This window comes from Anabas testudineus, chromosome 24, assembly GCF_900324465.2.
Source record: "Anabas testudineus chromosome 24, fAnaTes1.2, whole genome shotgun sequence".
NCBI lineage: Eukaryota > Metazoa > Chordata > Actinopteri > Anabantiformes > Anabantidae > Anabas > Anabas testudineus.
In genome coordinates, this window is record NC_046632.1 from 10563885 (window position 1) to 10589606 (window position 25722).

The 25722-nt window shown below is 39.1% G+C and overlaps 1 protein-coding gene across 2 annotated transcripts in view; it reads right to left on the bottom strand.

Annotated features, from left to right (window-relative positions):
• The window catches only part of wasf1 (WASP family member 1), a 46627-nt gene that overhangs the window by 6623 nt on the left and 14282 nt on the right, over nt 1-25722 (bottom strand). The window contains exons 2-6 of one of the 2 annotated variants that reach the window (XM_026341483.1): nt 21234-21388; nt 20100-20234; nt 11513-11666; nt 7854-7971; nt 2417-2500 (exon numbers count right to left, since the gene is read on the bottom strand). In XM_026341483.1, coding sequence (XP_026197268.1) covers nt 2417-2500; nt 7854-7971; nt 11513-11666; nt 20100-20234; nt 21234-21366 — 624 coding nt within the window. In that variant the 5' untranslated portion in view covers nt 21367-21388. The remainder of the gene's footprint in view (nt 1-2416; nt 2501-7853; nt 7972-11512; nt 11667-20099; nt 20235-21233; nt 21389-25722) is intronic. The other variant, XM_026341482.1, reaches the window with a different exon arrangement.

The window sequence follows — 25722 nt, forward strand, 5'->3', positions numbered from 1 at the left end:
CTCAGAAAAATGTTTCTGGAGGTAAGAAAAGGTCTCAGGAACATAATTTCCAGCCTGTCACAGTGGTACTCTCCATTAAAACCAATACTAATCGATTTCTTTTATGTCATGTAGATCCTCCAGGGTGGCCTACTCTGCTTATTCAGTAACTCTGTAACTCTGTGCATGTGTGTGTGTGTGCGCGTGCGTGTGTTGTCAAATGAAACAAGCTGCCTGACAGGTGGGTGATTCAATACACCGTGGGATGTGGACAGCATCTCCTCTGGTTTGGCTAAATGGTGTTGATGTTGCCCTACCACTGCTGTGGCTGGGCTGCTGAGAGCGAGCCTGGGAATAAATACTAATGGTAATGCACATTGATTAGGTTCTGATTCATAATGGCCCATTACCCCTGATGAGGGACTGGCTGAGGGGAAGCTTATAAGCTCAAACACATACATACACTGTGAGCCTGACGGCCTCCTACTCTGCTTCAACACATCAGAACTGAAGCTGAAAATAATTTATTCTATTCTACTCAGTAATCGTGTCTTAGCAAAACTTCAATAGCAAAAATAGTTTAACACATTGCAATGCTACTCAGGGCTTTGTAGACCATCTCGTTATGAGATTATTGTTTTATTGATATTACAGTGTGAAGTGCCAGGAAGGACAAATGGTAGACAGATAATAGTGCAATAATCTGCTCAACACAACATCAGAGAGCGAGCAATTTAATGCAGCAATGTGAAAACAGTCTTTACTAATGATAAAAAGCAAAGAGCAACAGGAGAGGGAGGTGCATTGTGTTTTTATAGGAGAGAAAATGAGAAACGGTGCATCTGTGCGAGTGTGTGCTCTCGCTGAATGTTTGTGTGTGCATGCATTTCACAGCTTTCATAAATGTAGCTAATTTCAGAGGGCTGTGTACCTTTGCTAGGTCATCATCCCTCATCTGAATGGACTGGTGCTGGCAGGGAAAGTGTCGCTGTGTAAGCACTGCGAGTGTGTAATACAGCCGTTATGGACGTTATATACAGAGCACGTTCTCCTGTGTCTGTCTGAGCTCATATATGCATACTATACATGCTATAGGTGTGTGTCTGTATTTGGAGTGCATTTTCAGTATGACAGACTCAGCAGAACCGCAGCTATGTTACTGGGTAAATGACCCCTATCGGGAGTCACACAGAGACACACAGCCACTGAACCACCCTACTGCTGACAATAACACAAACGCCTCTCACAATACACACATTGCTGCTGCTGTTGTACTGGATTTGTACATACTTGTGCAGCATTTATCTGTATCTCCTTTTTTTTTCTCATGAATGTAATCATAATCAATAGGCAATTAAAAAGTACAAATGCCTTTAGAAAATGCCAGGTGAGCAGTTACTATGAAGGCATATTCTGCATTATAACTCAAGCCAATATCAAATAATGTGGCTCAGCTTGCAAGCTGAAAGGACAAGTATGAAGAATGCCAAAAATGGCAGATATTATTTTTACCAGAAAAGCATGTATCTGTAGCTATTATGATTCGGTATTTGTAACTTATTTTTGAAACAACAATCCAACTGACAGCTAAACCAATGCCAGTGAGATAACAGAGTTATCTAAAGAGAGCTCCCATCCCAAAACAACTGTCAGCCTGCAAGTACATGACTGGTCTCAGTTGTCTTGCTGTTAGTGAAGAGCCTGCTCCACGGCATGTCCAAAATTATTCTATCCTAATTCAAAAAACTTAGTATGGAAAAAATAATAATATCTAAGCATTAAACTGTTTTTTTTTTTTTTTTTTTTGCAAATAGACAGTTTTGTCTCAGGTTGGGATGTGATACATGCAAAACTGTGTCAAATATCATATTTTTTAAGTAAAACAATGCATGTAGACACAAAAGTATGATAAAAAATATACTTTGTTTATCACATTTACTGACTAGATGAAATAGTCACGATCCGATCAGAAAATTTGAATTATTTCAAATCTAAGATAAAACCTACTATTTTTAGACAGACTATGATGACTATGAGTCATAAGCCTATATAGCAGCAAGACAACAGCACATCTCACCTGGAATTTTATTTTTCTTTTGTGCTTTTTAGGTTCAATGTTTAATACGGTTTGTCAAAATGAAGAAATAACTTAAATCTCACCAAACATTGACGTGACAAATGTTTTTTTTAGTTGAATTATAAAGCACAAATCAAAAGTAGTCAAAACTAATAATACCCTGGAGCCCGGAGAGTTAAAATGGAGCTAGGATGCAGTTAGGACAGGTAACTACTGAAGGGTTGTTAGTAACTGTTAGGTGGTGGGAAGCTCCCTCATCCAGACCAAACCAGAGGGAGAGTGAGGAGAGGGAGGTGAGGGAGGGCTGCAGGCTACCGTGTTGAGAGCAGATGCACTTGTGGAAGGGGGAGAAGGTCTTACCTCTGCGGGAGTTAGGAAGGGAGGAGGGGTTTCAGAGAGGACTCTTATGAGGCCCTTGGGACACACAAGATAAGGCATTTCCAGCTGTGCAGAGTTAGAAATAGTGTTTAGAGGATCCAGATAGAGAATTGAGAAAATGTAAAGCAAGGGTTGAAAGAACCAAGACAGAGGAAGAGAGATCCCACACCAATATGTTTTAAATATTTTTCTACTATGACACAATTGTGTTGCACTGAAACGTGCTCAATGGATATTCAGCATTATCCCATAGTTTGGTGGCTATGTGCTGTATATAGGTAGTAGAGAAAGGGAGTAATACTCTAAATACACTGTCTGCAAATGCTGCATTTCACTTTCTCACAGTCCATCTTACATCAGTCACGATAGAAAGGGATAGGTGAATTATTTTTTCATCAGTTCTTTTCATCAGCAGACCCTATGGCCTGTATGTACTGTAACAATGACTGGAAAATCATGGCAGAGCATTTGCACTGGTTCACTTTGTGCATTACAATACAGATTTCTTTGCTAACATGCAAACTGCTGCGCTAATGAATAGTTTGAGTATAACCTCAATCATATTAAACAAATTTGTTATTTGTCATTCATTCATAAAAAAACAGTTATTGGAGAGCTTCTCTCTGACCAGTGACACAGATAAAGGTAGCCTGGTACATGTTGTAACTCACTCAACTAACATGATCATGATTTTTATAAAAAAAGATGTACAATATACTTTTTTGCTGCCAAAGCCAGATTTAACTAGCGACCACAATACCTTTTTTCGTATCCCTTCCCAGTCTAAATATCTTTAACGAAACGCCCAGAGGTGACGTGTCGCACACAAAGCCCAGTGTGTCTGAGCTGACAGTGGAGCTGCCTTGAATGTGTACAGCTGCTGTAGCCCATAGCAGGGCACTGTTCGGGGTGTCAGTCTCAGTCCATCTCTGCGACTCATTGCTCTAACCCTGATGTCTCCTGAAAGGACCCACACAGTTGGCATGGCAACCAATGCATCAGGGGCTAAAAAGATTTTTGTGAGGAGGACGCTGTAAATTTGTATATGAACGGTTATAAGGCCTTTTGCTTACTGCTACTATATCCGATTGCAGGGAAACATTTTCATGGGATTTGCAGCAACTCGTGGTGTTTATCTGGACATCTCAGAGCAGTGATTATTTTAATGGTCCTAAACGATACTCGGGACAAACGTGATATGATCTGATGCATTTTTTACTTTAAACTCTTATAATAATGTCCAGAAGGACAGAATGTGTGACATGTATGTCACACGATAATTCTACAGAATTAAAAGAATATCTAAAACTCTAACTCGGTGTGTGTAGCAGTCAGAGCTTTTGAGATCGGAAAGACCTTCACAACGAAAAATGTAAACAGTGTTGAATTCCTTTAGTTATTTTTAACTTCCATCCTCAGAGGACACACATAAAAACACTTTGGCTCACAGCTTTTTTGATTTTATAGGTACAAACCTGTACACGAACACAAACGAGGATTGTGTATCTATCCCATGTGCATAAGATTACAAAGCTTTTTGTCTTTTTTGGGGTGCAGCCTCAATTATTTCCTTGTAAACAGAATTTCTGGGTTTATTGACTAAGAAGCTACTTTATCCCCCTGCTTCCCTATTTATTACTGTATATTAGATTTAGCAAATTTAAGCCTTAGTAACTCATCTGAAGTGAAGTCAGGGACATTTCTTCCCCAGTCAATTCTGAAAGTGAAGAAAACAGCTTCATTGGAGTTTCTCAGTAAACTGAGATGAATGCAACAATTGTCAGTCACTGGATTTGAAGAGGACTGGCATCAATGCTCTTAAGGCTTGAATAACATGTTTTCCTGCTTTTGGGCATGTGTACAGAGATAGTAAAATAATAATAAAAGAGGCTTACTTAATAAATAAGCTTGCATTTCAATACCAATATATTCCATTATGATGTCTGTGAGCTCTGCAATCAGACAGGAGTATGATGGAAGAGCCAAGGGGTGATCTCCACAGGGGAGGAAGACACTAGAGACAAACCTTGATGTAGTTTGGACTCAAACTCTGCTTCTCTGTTTCATCTCTCTCGCCAACTCTCTGTCTCTCTCTGCGTCTTTCATTTCTTTTTCTCCTGTGTCTCTGGGACTTTCCTCCCACTCTCTCAGTCTCCCTCTGACTGGCTCAGCAGATTGTCTGCTGCTAATCCACTGAGGCTGAGGCTAACACAGGAGCTAATGAGATTAAGACTCTGCAGATTTCTCTTCCCCTCTCTCTGCCCTGTGCTGCTTTTCATTTATCACTGGCTGCTAATCTGTGTGCCTGTTTGTGGCCTGTTTCTTACAAAGTGTGTGTAAATGTGGTTTTAGATTAGGGCCATGGTCCTGCTCATTCTATCTAAACATACACACATCTTATTACTGTTCTCAGGTACCATTTTCTAGATCTCAAACTCAGTAGTGAAGATTTCCAGCACTGTCTTACTTTGGCACATTCTGCTCCTATTTCCTACCTTAACACACTCATTTCACATTTCACTCTGCCATTTGTCCTCAAATCAGACTTCTGAATTATGGTTCACACCGTAAAGATTTGCAAGAAATTTCACAACCTCCACAGGGTCCATTTATATTATAGATTATTCAGAAATGTAAACGGAGAGATTCATTTTCTGTGATGATGAAGTATACTTCACATAGGGAAGTGTCAAGGTTGCTTAAGAACTCGCTTTAGCTCAGAGTGAATAAATCTCTGAACAGTTATTTATACAGTTGTTAACACCTGCACTGTAATTATAAATGCTCTTCACTCACTAAGACATTCAATCTGGTCCTTCATTGCCCTGTAACTGCATATTTGACTTGATATTGCCTTTCCTGTTGACCTGAACTCATGAACTGTGTCTCTCTGTGTAATAGCTAAATTTAAATATTTTGCTCCCTAAACTCCTTTTCCTCGTTAAGTGGAGTCAAGGTTGATATATTTAGAAAAATCTCAGCTCAGAGACAGCTAGACAAAGCTTTGGTTTCCTATGGTCAAAAGCTGATCCTCATAATTAAAAAAATGTGTACAGTCTTTATCTGAAGTGTCTTCTGATTACTTAGATATATTAGAAAGTCTTGCAGCCATGGATGTGAACCTATAGCACTGTTAGGCTATCTTTCTTCTTCTACTGGTTTTGATGCCATCTTGGATTAATTTCTACTGTGTAGTGGTTTTGTATTGTATCATTTGAGTACATTTTTTTGTTACAAAAATATGTCGTCCTAATTAATGATACAGAGCAAAATGTAATGAAAAACTAATACCGCTGCAGGTTTTGTTTTACATATTTGCAGAATTTTGTGAGATGTAAAACACATCACCTTGATCTTAGCTCTGTTTGGGGAAAAAACACAATCTGCCTATTTATGTGAATGAAGCAAAAATAAATCTATATTTTAGATATATATGTTGTTTTGAAGGATAAAACAGTCACTGTATATAGATTGTAAATTCCTGTCTGATCACTGTGCTGTATTTTAACTGGTCTTTTCTCACTGGTACTTTAAATACCACACTATATTAAAGCCTTGTGTGGTAACTGAACATCTGCTACAGTAGAACAAATTTCCCTGCATTAAACAAAGATTCCATTATTTTACATGTGGTTTTACATAATATTTTCATATTGTGACATATCAGTATTTCAAAAATGTGTTTTTACTACTCTAATAATAATAGTTACAACCATAATGCTCAGCTTTAGGTCAAACTATTAAGTTATGGGAACAGAAAGAGTGAGGACTGACTTGCAGACAGGTAGGAAAGAAAGTGGGAGAGCGCTGGAACATTGTCTGTCATGGCATAAAATGTGTTGACAGCCAATCTCAGATAGCGTCACACTGACTGACAGGTGGCACGGCCTTTCAGACCCTAGACGCTGAAGCTGCATGGTAGATCATGGCCGATTTGGTTCTTTCTAAGCATTGGTGTGTATCCAAGTTAGCAATAGTAAGACAGTCATTAAAAAAATGTGAACTAACAGAACAGCATATAAAGACGATATGTCAGAACCACTCAATGGGCCAACTGACGAAGAGTAAATCCATCAATGATTTACACACTGAATTTCACATAATCGAGTGTATAGTACTGTGTGTATGTATGTTTTTGCATTATTTTAATTTTCCACTAATTTCCCCTTCAGTGGCTGATTCTGCATACTTTCCATTGACACACACATAACCTCTCTACGCTGCTTTTGCCCCGATCCTCATTGAGATCATTTATCTACCACAGTGGTTACACAAACCAACAAACATGTGTGTATAATTCCTCTAATCCATACTGCTCTCCCTGTAAATGTCCTCTAGGCCTTTCCATGGGGTCTGTCTAACTGCCAGTGTGGTGAAGGGGGAATGAACAGGCTTTACAAGCTAAGCCCACCAGAGGCTTTAATTAGTATGAAATCATTGGACTGAGCTTTGGTCATATCAACCTAACCTTTTGAAGCAAAAAAGTTCTGCGTCCTGTTGCAAATAAGCTTCTATTTTACACTTACAACATGTATATTTATTACACTTTTTAAAAGCTGTAAAACAACCAATAATACATATCATTAATGCCTCTCCATCCTTTCAGCTAATTATTGGCTAAACGTGCCTGGTTCTTTCTGCATCATTCCCACAATGGTTAAAAAAAAACCTCATAACCAACAAATTATATCCTCTTCATTCACATAAACTCTCACTGGAAAATCACTCATTGACATGACTGTAATGAGCTTTGATTGACTGTGGGGGGGTAAAATGTGGTGCACACCCTGCTTCCCACGCAGAGAAAGTCAAGCTGGTGTTGATTAGAGCTCCTGTAGAAGAGGGTGGAAAACCCCTCTTTATTTGAGTGGGGGAGGTTGGGTCACAGAGTTTGTTGAGGATGGATGTGAAAAGAGCTCTTTCATTTATTTGTGTGTGTGCGCTTGTGTGTGTTAATCAAAATTCAACTTACACAAACTCATCTGACTGCATGTGTGCGCAGACCTCCCTCATGAGGCTACGTTTGTGTTTGTTTGTGTAAGGATGACGCACAGTGCGGGGGCAAGTGAAGAGCAGATGCTCCCATTAATTAGATGTAATGATCACACAAGTAATAACTAAGAGGGTTGACTGGAGAAAGAGTTGATTAATATATGAGGGGTGGCTAATTAATGCATTAGACAACATGATATGGAGCCAGGCCTGTGAATCTATCTAGCGAATCAGAAGAAGATGAAGGACGTATCAATATGTGCCTCTTATTCACATCCTTGCCTTCCCACTCACTAACCTTGGAGGCCATTCACTCAAAGCCGTTCGTCAACAATACCTCAACCTAATGAAGCAACCAGTTGTTGCATGAAAAGGAATGTTAAATGTATGCAGCTCTGGCCCTGTGCTTATAATATTCAGAACTCACCTTCTGTTTCCGCCTCTCTTTCCTCTTGTCCTCTGTGTCCTGCAGCATCTTCTCTCTCCACAGGTCGAAGAAATACGATGGATTTGTATAGAACTTCAGACCCTCCTTACCATCATCTCTGCAGGTGGACAATGGGAAGCTTATTACATTTTTAGAAGGTATATTTTTTATGTCTAAATAACAGCAATATATAAAACATCTGAAGATAGCACTGTGGGCTTAGTCATTGAAATGCTTGGACAAAAAGTAATGGAAATATAACTGTTTAAAAATATTAAATTTGACCAATATACTAATAAAAATATGTATATTGTCATATTTGTCTCATGTACATGTTAAAATATAATACATAAAATTCCATATTTTAAAATACATATTGAAAAGTAATAAAACAATTAACTGACCATCTAACCGATTAATCCAATAATTGTTTTAACTCTACATACAGGAGAAGAAAACAAGGTGAATGAGCCATAAAGTTAAGCTACTATACCACGAATAAGCTTTTTTCTCTTAATTATATATACTTTTTTCCTTCATCTCTTAAAGGTCAGATGAGACCGAAGCTTCTGAACTGAAGAGGATTAGATTGAGACATATTAGATAGTTATCATTTTTCTTTTTGTGCCCTCGCCTGTCTTGTCCTGTCCTTCTAGAAATGATATCTATTTACCATTTGTCATAAATTATAGCTAATGTCCTGTGTTATCATTCATTCTTTCTCAACTCTCTTGCTTCATTTCAGATGCCTTTGTGGCTGGAGGTCAGTGAGGGAAACATTGCTGATGATGATAGGGAGGGATGTGGGGAAAAAAAGGATATCTGACAGATGAAGGTAGTTACCACATCAAAGTTCCCTTCTGACAAGGTAATTATCAAACGCAAATCACCACACATGCTGTTTAGAAATGCAGTTTCAAATCAACATGGGGACAACCCTTGGAAATTGCCACGATGATGCCTTTTTCTTTCTTCTTGGCAGTTTCTAAAAGCCTTTCTTTCCATGTATATTACTTACAGCTGATCAATGTATGCAATATGTGGAAGGACTGCCAAAGAACACAGTATTCAAACCATCATAATTTACATAATTTAAAATTTCTGTCATTGAAAAACACCACATCTGATTTAAAGACATAACACAAATATTATATTATTTCCATTAAGTATAAATATGCTTAACCTTTGTGTAGCTCAGTTTCATTTGAAATCAAGTGCAAATTTCAACCACCTTTCCAGAAAAGGCAATTCATCTACTGCTGTGACCTGCTGCAGATATAAGGTCAGTACATCATCATAAAGAGCTTCCTCTTTTCCTTAAATACATTTTCTGCAAACGAATATAACAGATTCTTTAAATGTAATGGTAACACCTCCTGTGAAGACAGAGTCTGTTTCACGAGTATTTCTGGACAATGCTAAAGGTTACATAAAAGGGCATCTCATGCCTCCTTTATAGCTTACAAGTTGATGCATGTTGACCACTCAGAGGTCAAACTTCTATCTCAAACCCATACTTGAACTTAAATAGCTGCCTTCACACAGTGTTTGCTACATTTCGGGAGGCAATTATCTGATGATGACACTGGTAAGAGAAAGAACAGAGAATATGAAGAGGGGAAACTTCAAAAGACAAGAGTGGAAGGTTTAATGATATGCAACAAAGCAAAGGGAAGAAAACAGAATTCAATAATGGGATAGGGCAAGGATGGAGAGAGAGCTAGAGTAGAGTGTGTGTGCACTGTAGACAGTGGTGTCTGTGTGAACAATCATGCTTGGTGTTTACTTTGTGGAAGGTGTGAGTTTATGTGTGTGCTTGCTTGTGTGTAAAGGACCGAGATAGAAAGACATAGAGAGAGCACAACAGCTGTGAACAGGGTGGATCTGAGAAAAAGGAGCCTGAGAGGTGTCTGGTTGGAGAGGAGAGGAGAGGAGATGGGGCTAGAATAGAAAAGCAAAGTGATTGAAGTTTGGTTTTTTAAATTATAAATCGTAACAATAAAATCCTCACCCATGATAATCAGGGATGAGAACTAGATACAGAGGGAATCTACAATAATCTGAATCAAAAAGAATACCAAATAAGCAGAATAGTTCCCTACTATAACTCCTTTATAAATCCAGTAAGCTATATATTGCCAACTGTAGTGGAAAATATTTCTAATATCCTTTAATATATTTTCAAGCAAAAATGCCAAAAAGTGTTCACTCTAGCTTTCCAAATGTGTTTGTTCCCTGCTATTCTTTGTATTATGTGATAGTAAAGTAGAATATAATAGCAAAACAACAAAATTATAACCTGATTAATTTTAGTTACACACATACGTGTCTAGAATGATCTTTTTTCTATGGACATAATAACAGAGCAACTGTCTATAATTGGTACCTAATCCACATTACTGACCCCATAAATCCTGAGGAATTCTTATTTTATTAAAGAAAGGGTGAGAGCAATCCATCCAGCCTGGGTACCGACCTTCATGCTTACATGTTTATATCAAATTTGACTTACAGCAGGTAAACTGACATGTTGACTGTAGCCAGCACAAAACAGGGCATTTCAAGTAAAACTGGAAAGAAATAAAGTCACAAACACACCTGCCTCTCACTCAGTCTGAACCACGGCTAGATTCAGAGGTTAAAAACACCTTTGTGACAGATTTAAATACCAAAGTCTACACCTGCACCTCTCCTTTCAGTGCTTATGGATGTGTCTCTACACACAGAAAATTGAGAGATTGTGTTTTAACCTTCTCCAACTGGCTTGGTCAGGGTGACAGTGTTTAACAGAGAAGGGTCATGTAAGGAGCAAAAATTGAGTGAGAGAAAGAAAAAAAAAAGAAGAAGGGTGAAACAGCAGGGTGAGAAGGCAGAGAAATAAAAGAGAGGGATGCTGGCCAGCAGAGCTTTTTATGGATTATTCATCTTCAGATGATTCGTTCTAATGTTCTACTCACCCGGCTCAACCTCAAAAGCCAAGAAAGATGCCTGGTGTGAAAGAGGCACAAGCTTGCCTGGAATAATACACCAAAGCACCTGGGTTCTCTCACATGCACTAAAAAGACTTTGAAGACATGCAAACAATGCACATGAAATACTCTGAATTTACCCACATACTGTGAACTCTACATAAAGTCAACCTTTCTATTCATCTGAAGTTACAGCTGTCTACGTTTAGAGTGTCTTGTCTATTTTCTCTGTGTGGCTTATCATTGTAAGCATCACTGCTGTGATTAATAAATGCTTTTATAGTGGCAGGCAGAAATATAATACAAAAGAATGGCCAAATAACAGCCAGAAATAACAGCCATCTGGATTCTTTTGTGTTAACACAGTGGGGAGCAATCAGCCTCTCTTTGTGCCTACCATCAAAATACTAGTGTATTAATACATGCTTGAGACTTCAGACAAATGTAGTATGTAAAGATCATGCTGGGTTCAGTAAAAGGTCTGCTATTCAGGGGAAACATGCACTTGTCAGGTGTTCTGTAAAAGAAAAGTGGAACAATGGCCCTCCATCCCACTTCCTGTTGCTCATACACTTTAAGCACGACGATACCTAGAAAACTAAACAACAAAACAAAACAAAAACAAACAAGTGTCCCCGTGGCATTTATAGAGCAAGACCTCTTGTATTGTAATGTTGACTGGATACAGACCTGTAGGGTGTGAGGATATTAAGAGGCGGTGGCTGCTCGCAGGTCTGGAAGGTTTCCTGCAGTGGGATGGGCAGCGACTTGCGGTCAAACAGCTGCTGATCCTGAATAGTAGAACTCCTGAAAGCCTTCCTCATGGTAATGTCCTGAAGAGACACTGAGGGAGGGATGGGAGGATGGAGAAGAAGAGGAAGACAGAGGAGAGGATCATACATTACTATCATTTTCTAGGTCCTCTGAAGAATTTGTTAGCTCACACTAACACACACCCATCAAACAACAGACTCTCTCTCTCGTCTCACAATAAGCATTTAGTTCCATCCCATCACTGTCACCATCAAAAATGACACTAACATCATCACTTAAACAGTCACAATCGTCATTACAGATCTCTAAACCTATTAGGAACCACTTATCATCCTAATTGGCTTGTTTTAATTTCCCACAAAGTTAATTCACACATGCTAAGCTAACCTAGGTAAGGCTAATTAGGCAGTCTGTCAGAGGCTGTGGGAATAAGCTCTCTTCTTTTATACAGGAACAGTTGACAAGGATAAGAGAGAAAAATCAATGCTTCACAGCTGAAGCTTTCAAAAAAACAGTTTGGGAAAATTGCTGAGGGGAAAAGGAAAAACAACCACTCTAATGCTAACCCCCAATCTGGTTGGGCCAAGTAGAAAACTGCAAGTCTTGGAGAGAAATCCAGACCGTTGCAACCAGATCTGAATTATACATGAGCGAGTGACAAATGGATACACTTTACTGCTGCCCAGGGGAAGGACTGAAAAAGTTGTATGGCATACAGAGCAAGAATTGTTGCAGTCCACTCTTATTAGCCTTCGTAACACGCACAAAACAATATAGTGTCAGCAATATGACGCCATATTGGTTCCAATAGTAACCTACAACCTGAAACATACAGTAAGTACATTTCTTTAGAGCCAGCAAGAGAGAACAAAACTGTCACTGTACTTTTGCCTTAATTAGAGAAGCAAACTATTTTACTGTATTAGGGTCTAGACAGGCCCAGCTACCCCAATTTGATTTGTTACATTGCAGCAGTATAGCAGGATAATGACTTCCACAGGCTGTCAGGATAGTGTAGGGCCAGCCACCTGAGGAACTGAAGTATCATTATTAACAAACACTATCAGAGAGCTGAGGTTTTGTAAGTAACACTATGAGAGTTAGAAAGGAGGCCAGAGAATGCAAGAGGGAGATAATAAAACAGCAATGACACAACAGAGGCAGGGTAATGGAAACAGGGGGCAGAGAGACAGAGAGAAGAGGCACTAACAGTAAAACAAAGAGCAGACATGAAAACCATGCGCTTGAGTTACAAAGAAAATGGCGAGAGGAGAAAGAGAATGAGAGCGGCGGAAAAGGCAAACATGCAAACTAACGTGGAAATATGCAAATAATAAGGACAGAGTGGTGTAGCAGACAGACAAGCAACACATAAAAACATAGAGTGACTTTGATGAGGAAAACAGTAAGGCACGAGGGAGGCATGCAATGAGAGAACCGCCGCAACCTGAGCAGAGCCACAGGGCGAATTTGGCTCCACAGAAAACAGAAAGAGGAAACTCAAGCTGTCATTTAGACAGAAAATATAGTTTATGCAGTAGATTGTTCTATGTTAAACAGAAATAACCACAAGAGAGGACTGAGGGTGGCCGCTAAAGTTTCTTGGGTCCTTCGGCCTCCAAGTTTCACGAAAAGCTAAAGACTTTAATGTGCATGTGCATAATGCATCTGTGTTACATGACACGGTGTCCGCGAAATTAGGGTCAAAATATTTGGCCTCGTCTCTTTATACTTGATCAAAATTGACATTCTTTTTTCTAGTTTTTGTTTAATTTGTCTCATGCGCTGTTTAGAGAAGGTCCACTGGATCATATCTGTGCAATGACACACCGGTTGCGCTCTTCCTCTTTTGTAGCAGGGGACAAACTCCCTTTGTGCCACAAAGCACAACAGTAGATTAAAACCTGTTGGTTTGAAATGTTAAATGTGCTGAACAGGCTGACCTCACTTGTTTTCTGTAATTCTAGGTTATTATAACTTAGAATAGTTTAGGCAAGTATGGAATTTCTTTAGATGAGTTATCCAAAACATTTCGACTAACCTGGTGCTTCACTATAAACTTGTATCACTGACTGCTTGTGTTTTCTTACTTACCCTTTTAGTAATTCTACAACACTAAGAAATTAGCAGTTAACTTTGTGAGTAAATATGTTTTATTACCAATAGTATGATGACCCAAACTACAACAGACACAAGTTGTTAGAAACTGGAGTTGGGCTTTAAGAACTAGATCAGCAACACAACTTGTGACTAATGACAATAAAAGGCAGAAATCAAAGCCATAGCGACACTGGCATGGCAATTACACAGCCCACAGTGATCACAGAGGAGAGAAATGCCAGGAATAAGTGGGAGTAATGGTGAGATCTAAGAAACTGAAGTAAATTTCCCAAGTTAAAGAGGATGAGGGATAGAGATGCGTGAAAGGAGATATAAACTTTAAAGTTATGCTTTGTTGATGGTTTAGTGATCCCTGTAGGGCATTTCATGTTTTGCCATAACCTCTATCCACAGGAAGGCCAGAGTGAAGGTCAGCATAAGCTACAGGAAAGTGCTCTCCTACTCACTGCCTACAACTTTACACAATGGATCAACACAGAAGAAACACCCTGCCAGGGCTAGAAGTAGCTATTGTCCAACCACTAAGTGTCAATTTGGTGTTGCTGAGTGCTGCATGTTGAACAAGAGCACTATGCCCTGCTGCCCTAATGCATTAAGAGAGAGAGCGGAGGACTGTCAGATGGTGTGACAAGTATGTGCAAAAGTGACAAACAAGAGAAAGGCAGTGCAGTAGTGTGTGTCAAAATGTATTTGATGCAGAGTGAGGTGATTATAAACCTCTGCCAAGCAACACTGAGCACTGAGAGGGGCACAGTGCACTAATCAATGCAGGCAGAAACACACACACACATACACACAGAGATGGATATCACAGCATGATGTTCTACATCCTAATTACAAAATGTCACTTATTCAGTTGATCTACCAATTACTCTCATTTAGTGAAGACATTTAACTAATGAGGAAAATGTGAAGGCATGCATTTGTATGGATGAGTATGTTAGAGGAAAGGCAGCAAGTATGTGTGTGTGTGTGTGTGTGTCGGGTCGAGCAGCACCAGGTGAAGCAGCAGTCTCTGATCTCCGCCTGTGAAGCTCCTTATCAGTCAGCAAGTGGTGGATAGTTTATCTTTTCCTCGCTCATATTTTTCTCTTAGACAGATGACAGATAGCATTGCGCTAAAACACCCCCAACAAAAAATAAGTGAGGAACTTGTCACTCACACACACACACACACACACACACACACACACACACACACACACACACACACACACACACAATTGTCTTTCTATCTTTGGGGGAAATTCATAATGCATTTTCCAGCCCCTTAATCCTAACCCTAACCATCACATGCCTAACCCTAAAGTCTAAGCTCTCCAAAAACTGTCCCCACTAAACAAATATGTTCTCACTCTGCAAAGAAAAATACACACACACACACACACACACACACACACACACACACACACACACACACACACACACACACACACACACACACACACACACACACACACACACACACACACACACACCTATCTACTTTAGCTTCCCTCAAAGTTTTTTGAAAAGATTTTTCCTCTACCGTGTTTTTATCCCATCCCTCATAGAGATGCAGTCCCACACTGCCAGTGAAGATAAGAAAAGGCATAGGCCAGGCTGTCATTTAGCATGCAGGCATGAATCTCTCTTCTTTTGTACTTCAATGCAAATGTTGCCCTATATTTCCACTCCTGCATACTTCTTCCTGTAGCAGTGAATCACTCTTTCCCCTTTCCCATTCCATTTGTGCCCCAGCTCTCCTTTTTGTGCTTATAACCTTGTTTATTGTTTGTCCTCTGTCTTTCATTTCGCCCTATTTACTCGAATTTGATATTTGCACTGACAAAACTTGTAAATCACTAGTGTTATTTACAGTGTGAGAGAAAACAAAGTAGTCATTGTAATGTTGTTGCAAGAATGTTGCAAAAGCAGGAAAAACTAAAATAATAGTACATAACAAGCATCTGAAATTATTGGATAAAGAACGCTTTATTATTATTGAGTATATTAACGATATTATTTCTGACGTCTACTTGCTGGTCATCACCCTCAATACTTCTAGATAAAATTTGAAACCATATCTGCATCTGCATTATTTGCTGGCATCTGTGTGAGAAAACTTTTTTGCAAAGTCTGTTTGAGGTGGGTCAGAAAAACATCTAGTTGCATAATCAAATTCTCATGGTATATACTGTATAATTTACATTTTAATATTAAAATACACTCACTGGCCACTTTATTAGGTTCACTTGTATGAATGAGGAGATAAGTAGAACTATGTAAAAAGTGCCTGAGAAAATTCAAGTCAAGAAGTGTCAAGAAAAGATACAGACTGTAATAAAAGAGAGAAATGTATTTGGCAACAGAAGAATAAGACAAAATCTCCTATGGAAGAGAAGGACAGATAGCCTGGAGGACTAATAAAGAAAAGACTATGGAGTATATGAAGAAACAGTTAGAGCCAAGAGGGACTCGGGGTGGCTTTGTGGCCTTCCATAATGGCCTGCAGCCTGTGCACTGTTATAACAGTGCCATTAAATAGAGGACACAGGCCATTAGTTTGGCCAGCTAGAGTGATAGTAGGAAGAGAGCCTGACAGTGCACAGATAGCATTTACGCAAAATGGAGGGAGAGGAGAGATCAATCAGAGAGATGAGAGAAGGCTGGAGAGGACAACAAAGATGTGTTGGGAGGATGAGGAGGTGAGAGGGAAAGGGGAGAAGGGAAATGAAGGCCTAAAGGGCAAACTGAAAAAAAGATATCCTTTAGAGGCTTAAGGGCTGGTAGGGTTGTGCATGTTCATTAATTCATGTGATAAAACACTTTTGACCTTTACCACCACTGACATGGCACACATCACCCTGACCACCTCTCCACATGTTTCCAACCTTCAACTAAGCATCTTTCATGCTCTCTCACCATTTTACACTCGGTGTCCTTGTCCCATGTCGATTAAACATCAGAGATGATGTTCAGCTCATGGACAACCAACAATAATATAATATGATAAAACTATCATATATATCGTATTATTACTACACCCTGAGACGTGTTTCTATTAAGAAAATGTAAATATTAAGATGTATTGTAACCAAAACATACATGTTTAGTGGGTGGAAACAGAACAGACACTTTTCGATACAGTACAAACTGCATGTTCAATATGTCCAGTATGGTGTTATCTGTTGTTATAACACAGTTATTGTTTTTGTTATGTTCTAGACATAAGTACATGCTGATTGACACCTACCACATTACACATCAGTAGTGTTTACTGCCAATGCACTAGAAACTCAGTAGGCAGCTTTATGGTAATTTTAATCATAGTTCACAATAATAACTGCATGAATTAATGGTGTGTGTAAAAATCAGGAGGAGTGGTCATTAAAAATCCAGAAAAATGGCAAACACAGGTAAATAAAAACCAGTAGTTACTGATAGATTCTTACAGATGAAAGACACTTTTACAGTCTCATAAAAACCTAATTTTATCACAATTGTTTATACAACAGGGTTATTATATACTAATGCATATCTCTCTATTAAGATTTTAATTTTATTGTTCTGTTTGTATAAGCAGTCTCGGGACATTACATCTCTGGCTCTCCATTACTGGTTGTTTGCAGTAGTGGTTAATTATTATTTCACAACTTGTCTATCTCTACGCTGAGGTACTTTAGTTTAACTATGAAGTGTTGGATGATTATTCAGTATCTTATATTTACTGTCACTTCATTTAACTACCCTATGCAAAAAATAAAAAAAGTCCAAAATAAAACAGTAATTTAGTTGTGAATTCAAAATCATTTCTGCAGCAATTTGCTTTATAGATAGTTTGATCCACATTTTCAGGAAAGTTGGACAATGTAATCTGTCAGCTGGTGCCCAAGATTTAATGGATCATTAAGGGCTTCAAGAGGCTTCAAAGAAGCTTGTGAGGTGTTTTGAGGATAGTATCTATGCAGTTCTTTTTGTGTATTTGTCCTTCCTCCTCCATCCTACCCTGCCCCCATGCTCCTATCTTCATCCCTCTACAGTTCTGATTTATGGTCCCATTCCTGCCTGCACTCATTCTCTCTCTCTCTCTCTCTCCCCCCTTCATCCCTCCTTTCATTCTGACCACAGACCCACACAGACATTTACAAGGCGAGTCATACACTTGTGCTAAAAGCACACTTTAAACAGTGTACAGCCATGTGTGTTTGAGAGGGTAAAGAAAGTGTGGGGGTGGGGATGAAAGGTGGCATTTACAGGAAACAAACCCATGGATTTGTGAACCCCTCCCACAGCTGCCCATTTTTCTGTCACATTGATCAGATTTTTTTTCTGTCTCTAGTAAGCAAGACACACTAGACTACAGTACCTTGCTATAGTTACTTGATTTTACTAATCTTTAATGAATAATGGTTGAGGAAAGAAAGTGATGTACACAGTGTGCATTGTTCTCAATTTACAAAGAGAAAAAAACTTGATTTGGTTATGAATTATGGCGGAGGAGTTTGAACGGTAGAACTGTGTAACCTGCAGAGGAGGCCATTTCAACCTGGCTTAGAAAATTCTGCAGTACAATCCTTTTACACTCCACTGATTTGCTGCAGTGCCTCCTATCCTTCCATCTTTTTTTTTTCCAAACTCTCCTCTCCTACACCACCACATATTTAAATTGCAACTGAGCTGATCCTTATCCAGTGTCTCTCAAGCCAATACTTCAGGCTAAAGTGGGAAAGTCAGGCTTATTTATGAAGGCAGATAAAGCCGAGGACCACATGCATAGATGCAGTCCCGCGCATGCACGCACACACACAATCTGTGCCCAAACAAGGAAACATCACATGAATAAGAACAAGAACTAGCCTTTTGCCAAAATGATACAAAGAGAGGCTTTGTTGTTGCTTGGGCATTGCCCAAAGTAAATCCGTAGATGTGTATCTAATAAGATAAATGGTAATATTTTATGCTCCACAAGGCACGATAGCAAGCCTTGAAAGAGTCCACGAGCGTGTGTTTGCCCTTCAACCTCTTCAGTGTGATATGAAATCACTTACCAGCTGAGACCTCATGCACCCACAAGTCTTCCACTATTGGATCACACACAATTATTCAATTAGTACAGCTATAGTATGTGGACAGGGCAAGATAAAGGGGTGGAGAGAGGAAATGATGAAGAGACAGAGGATAAATGTAGAGGAAATTTTATTAAAGTAGGAGTCAAAATAATGGATGATGGGACAAGAAGAGGGCCACACGACTCCAAGCTGGCCCGATCATGTCTGATATTGGAAGCAGGGTCTGGCCTGGTTAGTGCTTGGATTGTAGCCTGCCTATAAATAGCGGGTGCTGTAAGCCTTTCTCTTTCAATTCATCTTCACCAGTCAAGGGAGATAGCCACTCACCCTGAGTCTGGTTTTGCTGCAGGATTCTTTCGTTAAAGGTAGTTTTTCCCTTTTCTAAATAATTGTATTGTTATATTCTGTAAGGTCTTAACTTTGCATTGGGAAGTGCTTGAAATGAATTTTGTTGTGACTGTAAAAACTAATAAACAATTCATTGTTTTGTTTTGTTTTTTAAGTAAGGAAAGCTTGCATACACAGAATAGCCATAAGCAACAAATACAGTCTTTGTATCAGTGACAAGGAAGCAGTTAGAGTAGTATTGTGTGAAGTCGTAAACACAGTACTTGCCCAGGGAAAATCGATATGACGTCTTGGAGCATGGTATTACACTGCTGTGATTCTCTCCCTTTTTACTTTGCACCCGCAGCACTCTCCCGTCACCCTCCCTCCCTCCCTCCCTCAGAATAAGCTGGCTTACCTGACAGTCCTGCAGACCATCACTTTCCTTTTTATTATTGCTCATCACAGATATGGCCTGACCATAGATCCAATTCCAACAAAGAAATGCCTTTAGTGGGTAAACGAGCATCCAGACAAAGTGAAACTCTGCCAGAATGTTTCTAATAGAGGCCTGGGTTTGTACTATTGGGGGTGAAAAATGACACCGTCTTACTGCTGCCTTTTCTTCTAATAACAGCCATTTTTATGGGGGGAGACAGACGAGCTCCATCTCATAGCTGATACATACACACACTCGCACACACACACACAAGTGCACATCCACTTTGCTGCAGTAATAAACACAGCGACAGGAGAGGTGAAGGTGTGAGTGAGTGAACATTTTTAAAAGTAAGTAGGAAAGAGTGAGCATAGGTGTGTATGTGTGTGTGTATCCCATTTATTCCTTGTGTGAACACTTTGTTCAAATACTATTAAACAAATAGTTCTTTCAGATTTTCAATTTCAACATGCATTTTTGGGATTAATTAATTAAGAGTATAATAATAATAATAATAATAATAATAATAATAATCATAATCATAATCATAATAATAAATACTTACATTCCTCCTCTTTGGGGTCCAGCTGTGTGACACTTATAGAGAGGCGATCCACACGCTCCTGCAGGGAGTTGACCCGGAAGGAGAAGGTGTGGGCCTCGTTAAACAGCTCTCCAAACAGGTCTTCTGCATATTTACCTGCACATAGACACACACACACACGTAAACACAGGCACAAAATATAGATTTTTATAAATTCTGCAAAAACTAATTTTTTTATTGGCAATTCTATATATAGTTATAATAAGACAAATTGTTATCCATCTATAGTAGATATTGAATGTTTATTATTACATTATTCAAAGCAGTGTTTCTCTTCGGTAGATTCGTGTACCTCTTAGTTACATCAACTGACTCTGGGGTATTGTCTTAAAAACAGGGCAATATCACTAAGTATTATTCCAGAGTATCATTTTGTTTTGAAAGTTAAAATCATAGAAAACCTAAAATCCTCCCCTTTCAGTATCAACCATAGTTTTAAAGCAATTACTGAGATTGAGAGTTGGCAACACGCTGCATCAGTGGTGACTTGAAATCCCTACATCGTTGCAGGCTGACTGCTCTGATTGGGATGTGAGTGTTAAACTAAAGAGGAAAAAACTACTTTTTGCTTTGATTTTCTGTAGTGGTTACACATTTCAGACAGGTCATTGCTAAATTTGCATTTCCATTTGTTTTCTGCATGTTTTCAGAACATGTCAGCACTGTCCCAGCAGTCGGGTTGAATCCATTTTTTAATTTTTGCAAAAGAAAGAAAATGTAAAGAGTGTAGCTAGTAAGGATAGGATAAGCTAAAATTAGAATACACTGTGTCATTTAGGTTTATGTGGATGACATTAACAATAATTTTTATTTAATTTGTCCCCACCTTCAGTCAGCTACCATGACACATAAAATCAATTTCACTGGGGAACATTATATTGAGAATGTCAAAGATTAGTTTCTAAATATTGTAATACTCAGAAGTGAAATTTATCTAACATATTCAGAAAAAAGGCAGAAAAGAATAAAAACTGACAAAAAGCAATAGCTGACTATAATAGCTGAATAGTTAGCTAATAGACTAATGTGGGGCAGAGTTTGTGTCTTGTCTGCAACATGACTTTGTGAGAGAATGTGTGTTTTTGTGCTACTGACTGAGGCTGCTAAGCTGGCGGATGACGTTGGCCAAGGAGATGTTAGTCACACACTCCAGCTCATTCTTGATGTTTCTTGGCAGCACCGTGTGGCACAGGTGCCTGGGCTCGATGGTGCGCTTCACCAGCGGCATCCTTCTGCTGCGATGAGGCTACCTACACAAGGCAGGTGCAGCAAGGAGACAGAACAGAGGAGGGAAAAAGAAGGAATAGAAAACAAAACTTCATTAGTGACTAATTCTTATAAGACAGAGAAACATTTTCACTGATTGTTTTGGTAATTATCCAGAATTATCATGACGTAATAGAAAAAGGGAATCGTAGAGTAGGAATACAGCATGACAGTGATCCTGTAGTAAATATGAAATACAATATACAAGTAGAAGTGTTTCGACATTGCTAACAGCCATGTTGCCTCAGCTGTCTCACTGACTTAGCAGTCTGTCTTCTCCTTTTCATCATGCACAGCCTGGCTAACACACCTCAGCACTTTGTCTGCCCAGTCAGCCATGCTAATGGCATTAAGACTGCAGTGTTTGGCTGCTGATGCCCAACTCTCTTTAATTCACGCCAACACCAAAAATAAAGATGGTTTGCCCAGAACATGCTGACAAAAATATACTATATTCACCTTAATGCAGCTATTTGTACTTAAGACATCTCAACACAATAAACTGTTAGGCCTCAAACATAGTTTACACAAGTATGTGGATGCAGATGCTTTGAACTACACCAGATCAGTTTCACATGTTATGTTAATGAGTGTGACACTTGAAAAATCCTAATGCAACACAAGCATGAGCTGCAGTGTCTGAGCTGAACCCATCTGTTTTGGTTAACTTTGGCTCAAAATAACCACCAATCTTATATAGTTCTTGCTCAACATGTCTGAAATTGCTTTTTCCGGCTGGGTCAGGCATGTTGTATTTGAAAATACTGGATGAACCAACAGACACACCAGCAACCCCTGACACTACCGTCACTACAGATGTGCCACACCTTGAAAACAATGTCGCATATAATCACGAGCAACAATTTAAATTGTATGAGAGTTGATATGGCAGAAAAACAAGCATGGAAGCATTAGGATGTCATAGAAACAGGCATATCATAAAAATAAAGTTGAAAGGAAAGAGATCGACGGGACAGAGAGCAAAATGTCAATTACTGCATGTCCGAAACCAACATCACATTGTCTCACTGCTGTTGCTTTTTTTAGCTGAAGCCTGAGCAATGACATGGAGTTTAGGTGCTCAGATGGATTGACTGATTGACTTGACATATAGTCTTGTTAAAGCACCGATTAAACTTTAATTGACTTTGCTGCTTTTAATATCCCGCTGTGCTCTTAGCGATGTTGCCGTCACTAAGGTCTAAACATGACTATTGACTGTATCCATAAAAATGTAGCGCAAGGAAGGCTATTCTAGGAAAAGGCCCAGCTATGGATGGTTAGGGGGTAGAAAGAGGGAGTCCAGTAACAGGCTTTGTTGTGGTGATTCATCTTGGAAGAATCTTAAATAGGGGCATCAATGCCCATAAAAGGAAAGAATGAGGACATCCACCTCTCTAAGCCGTTGTTAAACTGGTTTGAATGAGGTGCGCGGGCGATGATACTGCGACACAAACCCAAACAGAACACCATATCCCTGCCCACCTCTAAAATAACACATCCTAACAACATTCCCTTGTAAAGTCCCTCCGTCACCCACACACCTGGACATACCAATACACACAGTCCATTCCCTTTCTAACTCTTAACCCAGTCTGAACTGACATTTTCTATTGCATCTGGGAATCTCACTAATGGAAGGTTAACACGTGTTACTGTGAAGACCTTTAACATACAGGCGACACACACACACCTTAATGTAACAGCTACTGTGTGTACAGGATGGTCATCACAGAAAAGCAAGAAAAAGAAAATCAAACTTCGATGTTAACTTTTAAAATGGCAATCATTAAAAGGGGGCAAAAATGACATTTAGGGAAATGTGCATCTTCACTTTGTTGTAGAGATTCTCATCCATCTGTCATTTTTACACTTCAGTTTTTTGTGTAGTTTAAATAAAAGAAGAACAAAAACAAGATAATTAGTGACCCACCTATCACTCAGAAAGAACGCCTGTGTATTCCCAAAATGTCAAATGTTTCCTTTAATGTACAAACCATCAACAATAAATATATTAGTAATTGAATATTAATATAATTATATTCTTAAAGTTAAGTCACATCTCTAATTGGACAATCGTTCTTTCATTTGGCAGCATCAACGTCCTGCTTTCATAGCCCCTGTTCAATTTAGATTTAAAAGTTCTTCGTATCTTCAGCATATCTCTAGGTGTTGAGCAAGAAACAGACAAATATATAGTCATACAAAAATTAAATCAGTCAATCGTAACTCTATTTCTCTGCCATGCACACACACAACAGCTTATATAACACACACACACACACACACACACACACGCAAATGTATCTGCTGGGCAAGCTCAAGCTGTTTCTGTGCCCTTTCCTCCTGTGCTCATCCCTCCCCCTTCAAGGTTTCCTTTCCTCCCTCATCTCTCCTTAGAGGAATATGTTGTCCTTTTAACAACCTTCCTCTTACCTAGTGGGTCATATGAGTTATTTTCGAAGATGACGAATGACAGAGAACAGGTTTTTATTTAAAGGGGAAATAAAAACATGGATGGGAAATTAAGCTTTCAGGTGGCAGTGGATAAAGGATGAGACACATGGAGAGAAAAAGCTACACATGTATAAGAATAATAATTTTACCTTCGAGATAACAAATTTTAGAGAAACACAAAATAGAAAATGAATGAAAAGTGATTCCAGAGGGATGTTAACTTGCTTTTAAAAACATCCGTGGACCAACTTACCACAGTGCAGACACATCGTGTGTGTGTGATTAATGACTGCAGCATATATTTGCTGCCTTGCTGATTGAACATAAGTTAACTCGGGCCTGCTGTCCACAGGAGGGAAGATTTCTCTCCACAGAGGCACACACAATCACTCATGCTGTATCCACACCACACATACACTACATTTCTCCACTGAGCTTTCCATGCAAGGCTATGACGAAACAAAAACTAAATAATGAGATACGCTTACACATCATCATGGTTCTCACAAAGGCATGTTGTAGACAATACACAATTTTATATTTTCACTGCAGTCACTTTTATTGCCTACAAATATTAAAACTATAGATATAATACTATAGATGTACTGGACAAATAAATAGACCGTTTACAGTGTTTACAAAATTCCATTTATTGGACTGAAATTGTCCAAGCCATTTATGACTTTAAGTGATTACTATGCTATATATTTCTGACTATTCAGCACAATAGCTGCTCTGGGAAAGAAAGGATGTACACGGCAGAATTGGCTAATACTAAGCTAATACTAATAAACTACATCCTTTTATGCTGAAATATTTCATATGCCTTCTATTTCCCTTCCTTTTCCTTCCTTATTTTGCTATGCAGTCTATGGGCTAAGCAGCCTCTTCCCTCTATGCACACCATTTACCATCGTCATCCTACTTTTACAGTCCATCCATCTTGGGCGGTGCTTCTCACTGTCACTTATCGCCATGACAACGGCTGCAGTGGGATGTCAGTGGTCACTTTATAGTATCCCGTGGAAAAAGAAAAAAGCAGCCGGTGAAGGGAGGAATGAAGAAGAATCAATGGGCTCAGATTGGGGTGATGGGTCAAAACAGTGATAGTAATTGGTGAATGTAATATGAGAGAGAGAGAGAATAGGGGACTGCTCATCCATTGTGTACAAGCACAAAGCCGTGTGCAAGACAGCACGTGCCAGTGGAGAGCTGGGGACCTCCACTGCTGCAGCTCATTGCACTCTGGACAATATGTCCAACTAGAGGCTCTAATGAATCCTAATGGAGCATTTACTCATTCACTCTGCCCCAGAATATAGCTGCAGACCCCTCAATATGGAGCAGGTCAAGGGCTTTTGATTTAGAAGGCTTAAAAAGAGACACCAGACCCTTGGTGCACCATCAGTGACAATTAAATACAGATGCAGCAGCCAATTATCCCTGAAGAGTTTCTTTCTTTTGTTAATTAAACAAAAAAGGAAGAAAAAATGTCCAGAAAGCTCAACTAATATCCAAACAGAACAAACAGTAAATTAGTAAAAAAACTGAAATTTAAATGAATAGCCCCTTCCCCTGAAAGAAGAGCGATCTCATCATTAGTTTATGTAAGATTCATGATTGGTACAGCTCGTCAAGCTCCTTTTCTCACTGGATCACCATGAAATAGAATCAAAAGCAAGGCTAAGATTAGGAGTCTGGTTTTACATTTACTCGTTTGCCAAGTGCACAGTGTCTACAGAGTTCACCATGTCAAAAAAAAAAAAAAAAAAAAAAAAAAAGATGGAGTTGCAGGAGGATTTTCTTTTTGTTATTGACATCCTCCGAACTGTAGGTTTAAGAATTCACCTGCTAGAAAAGA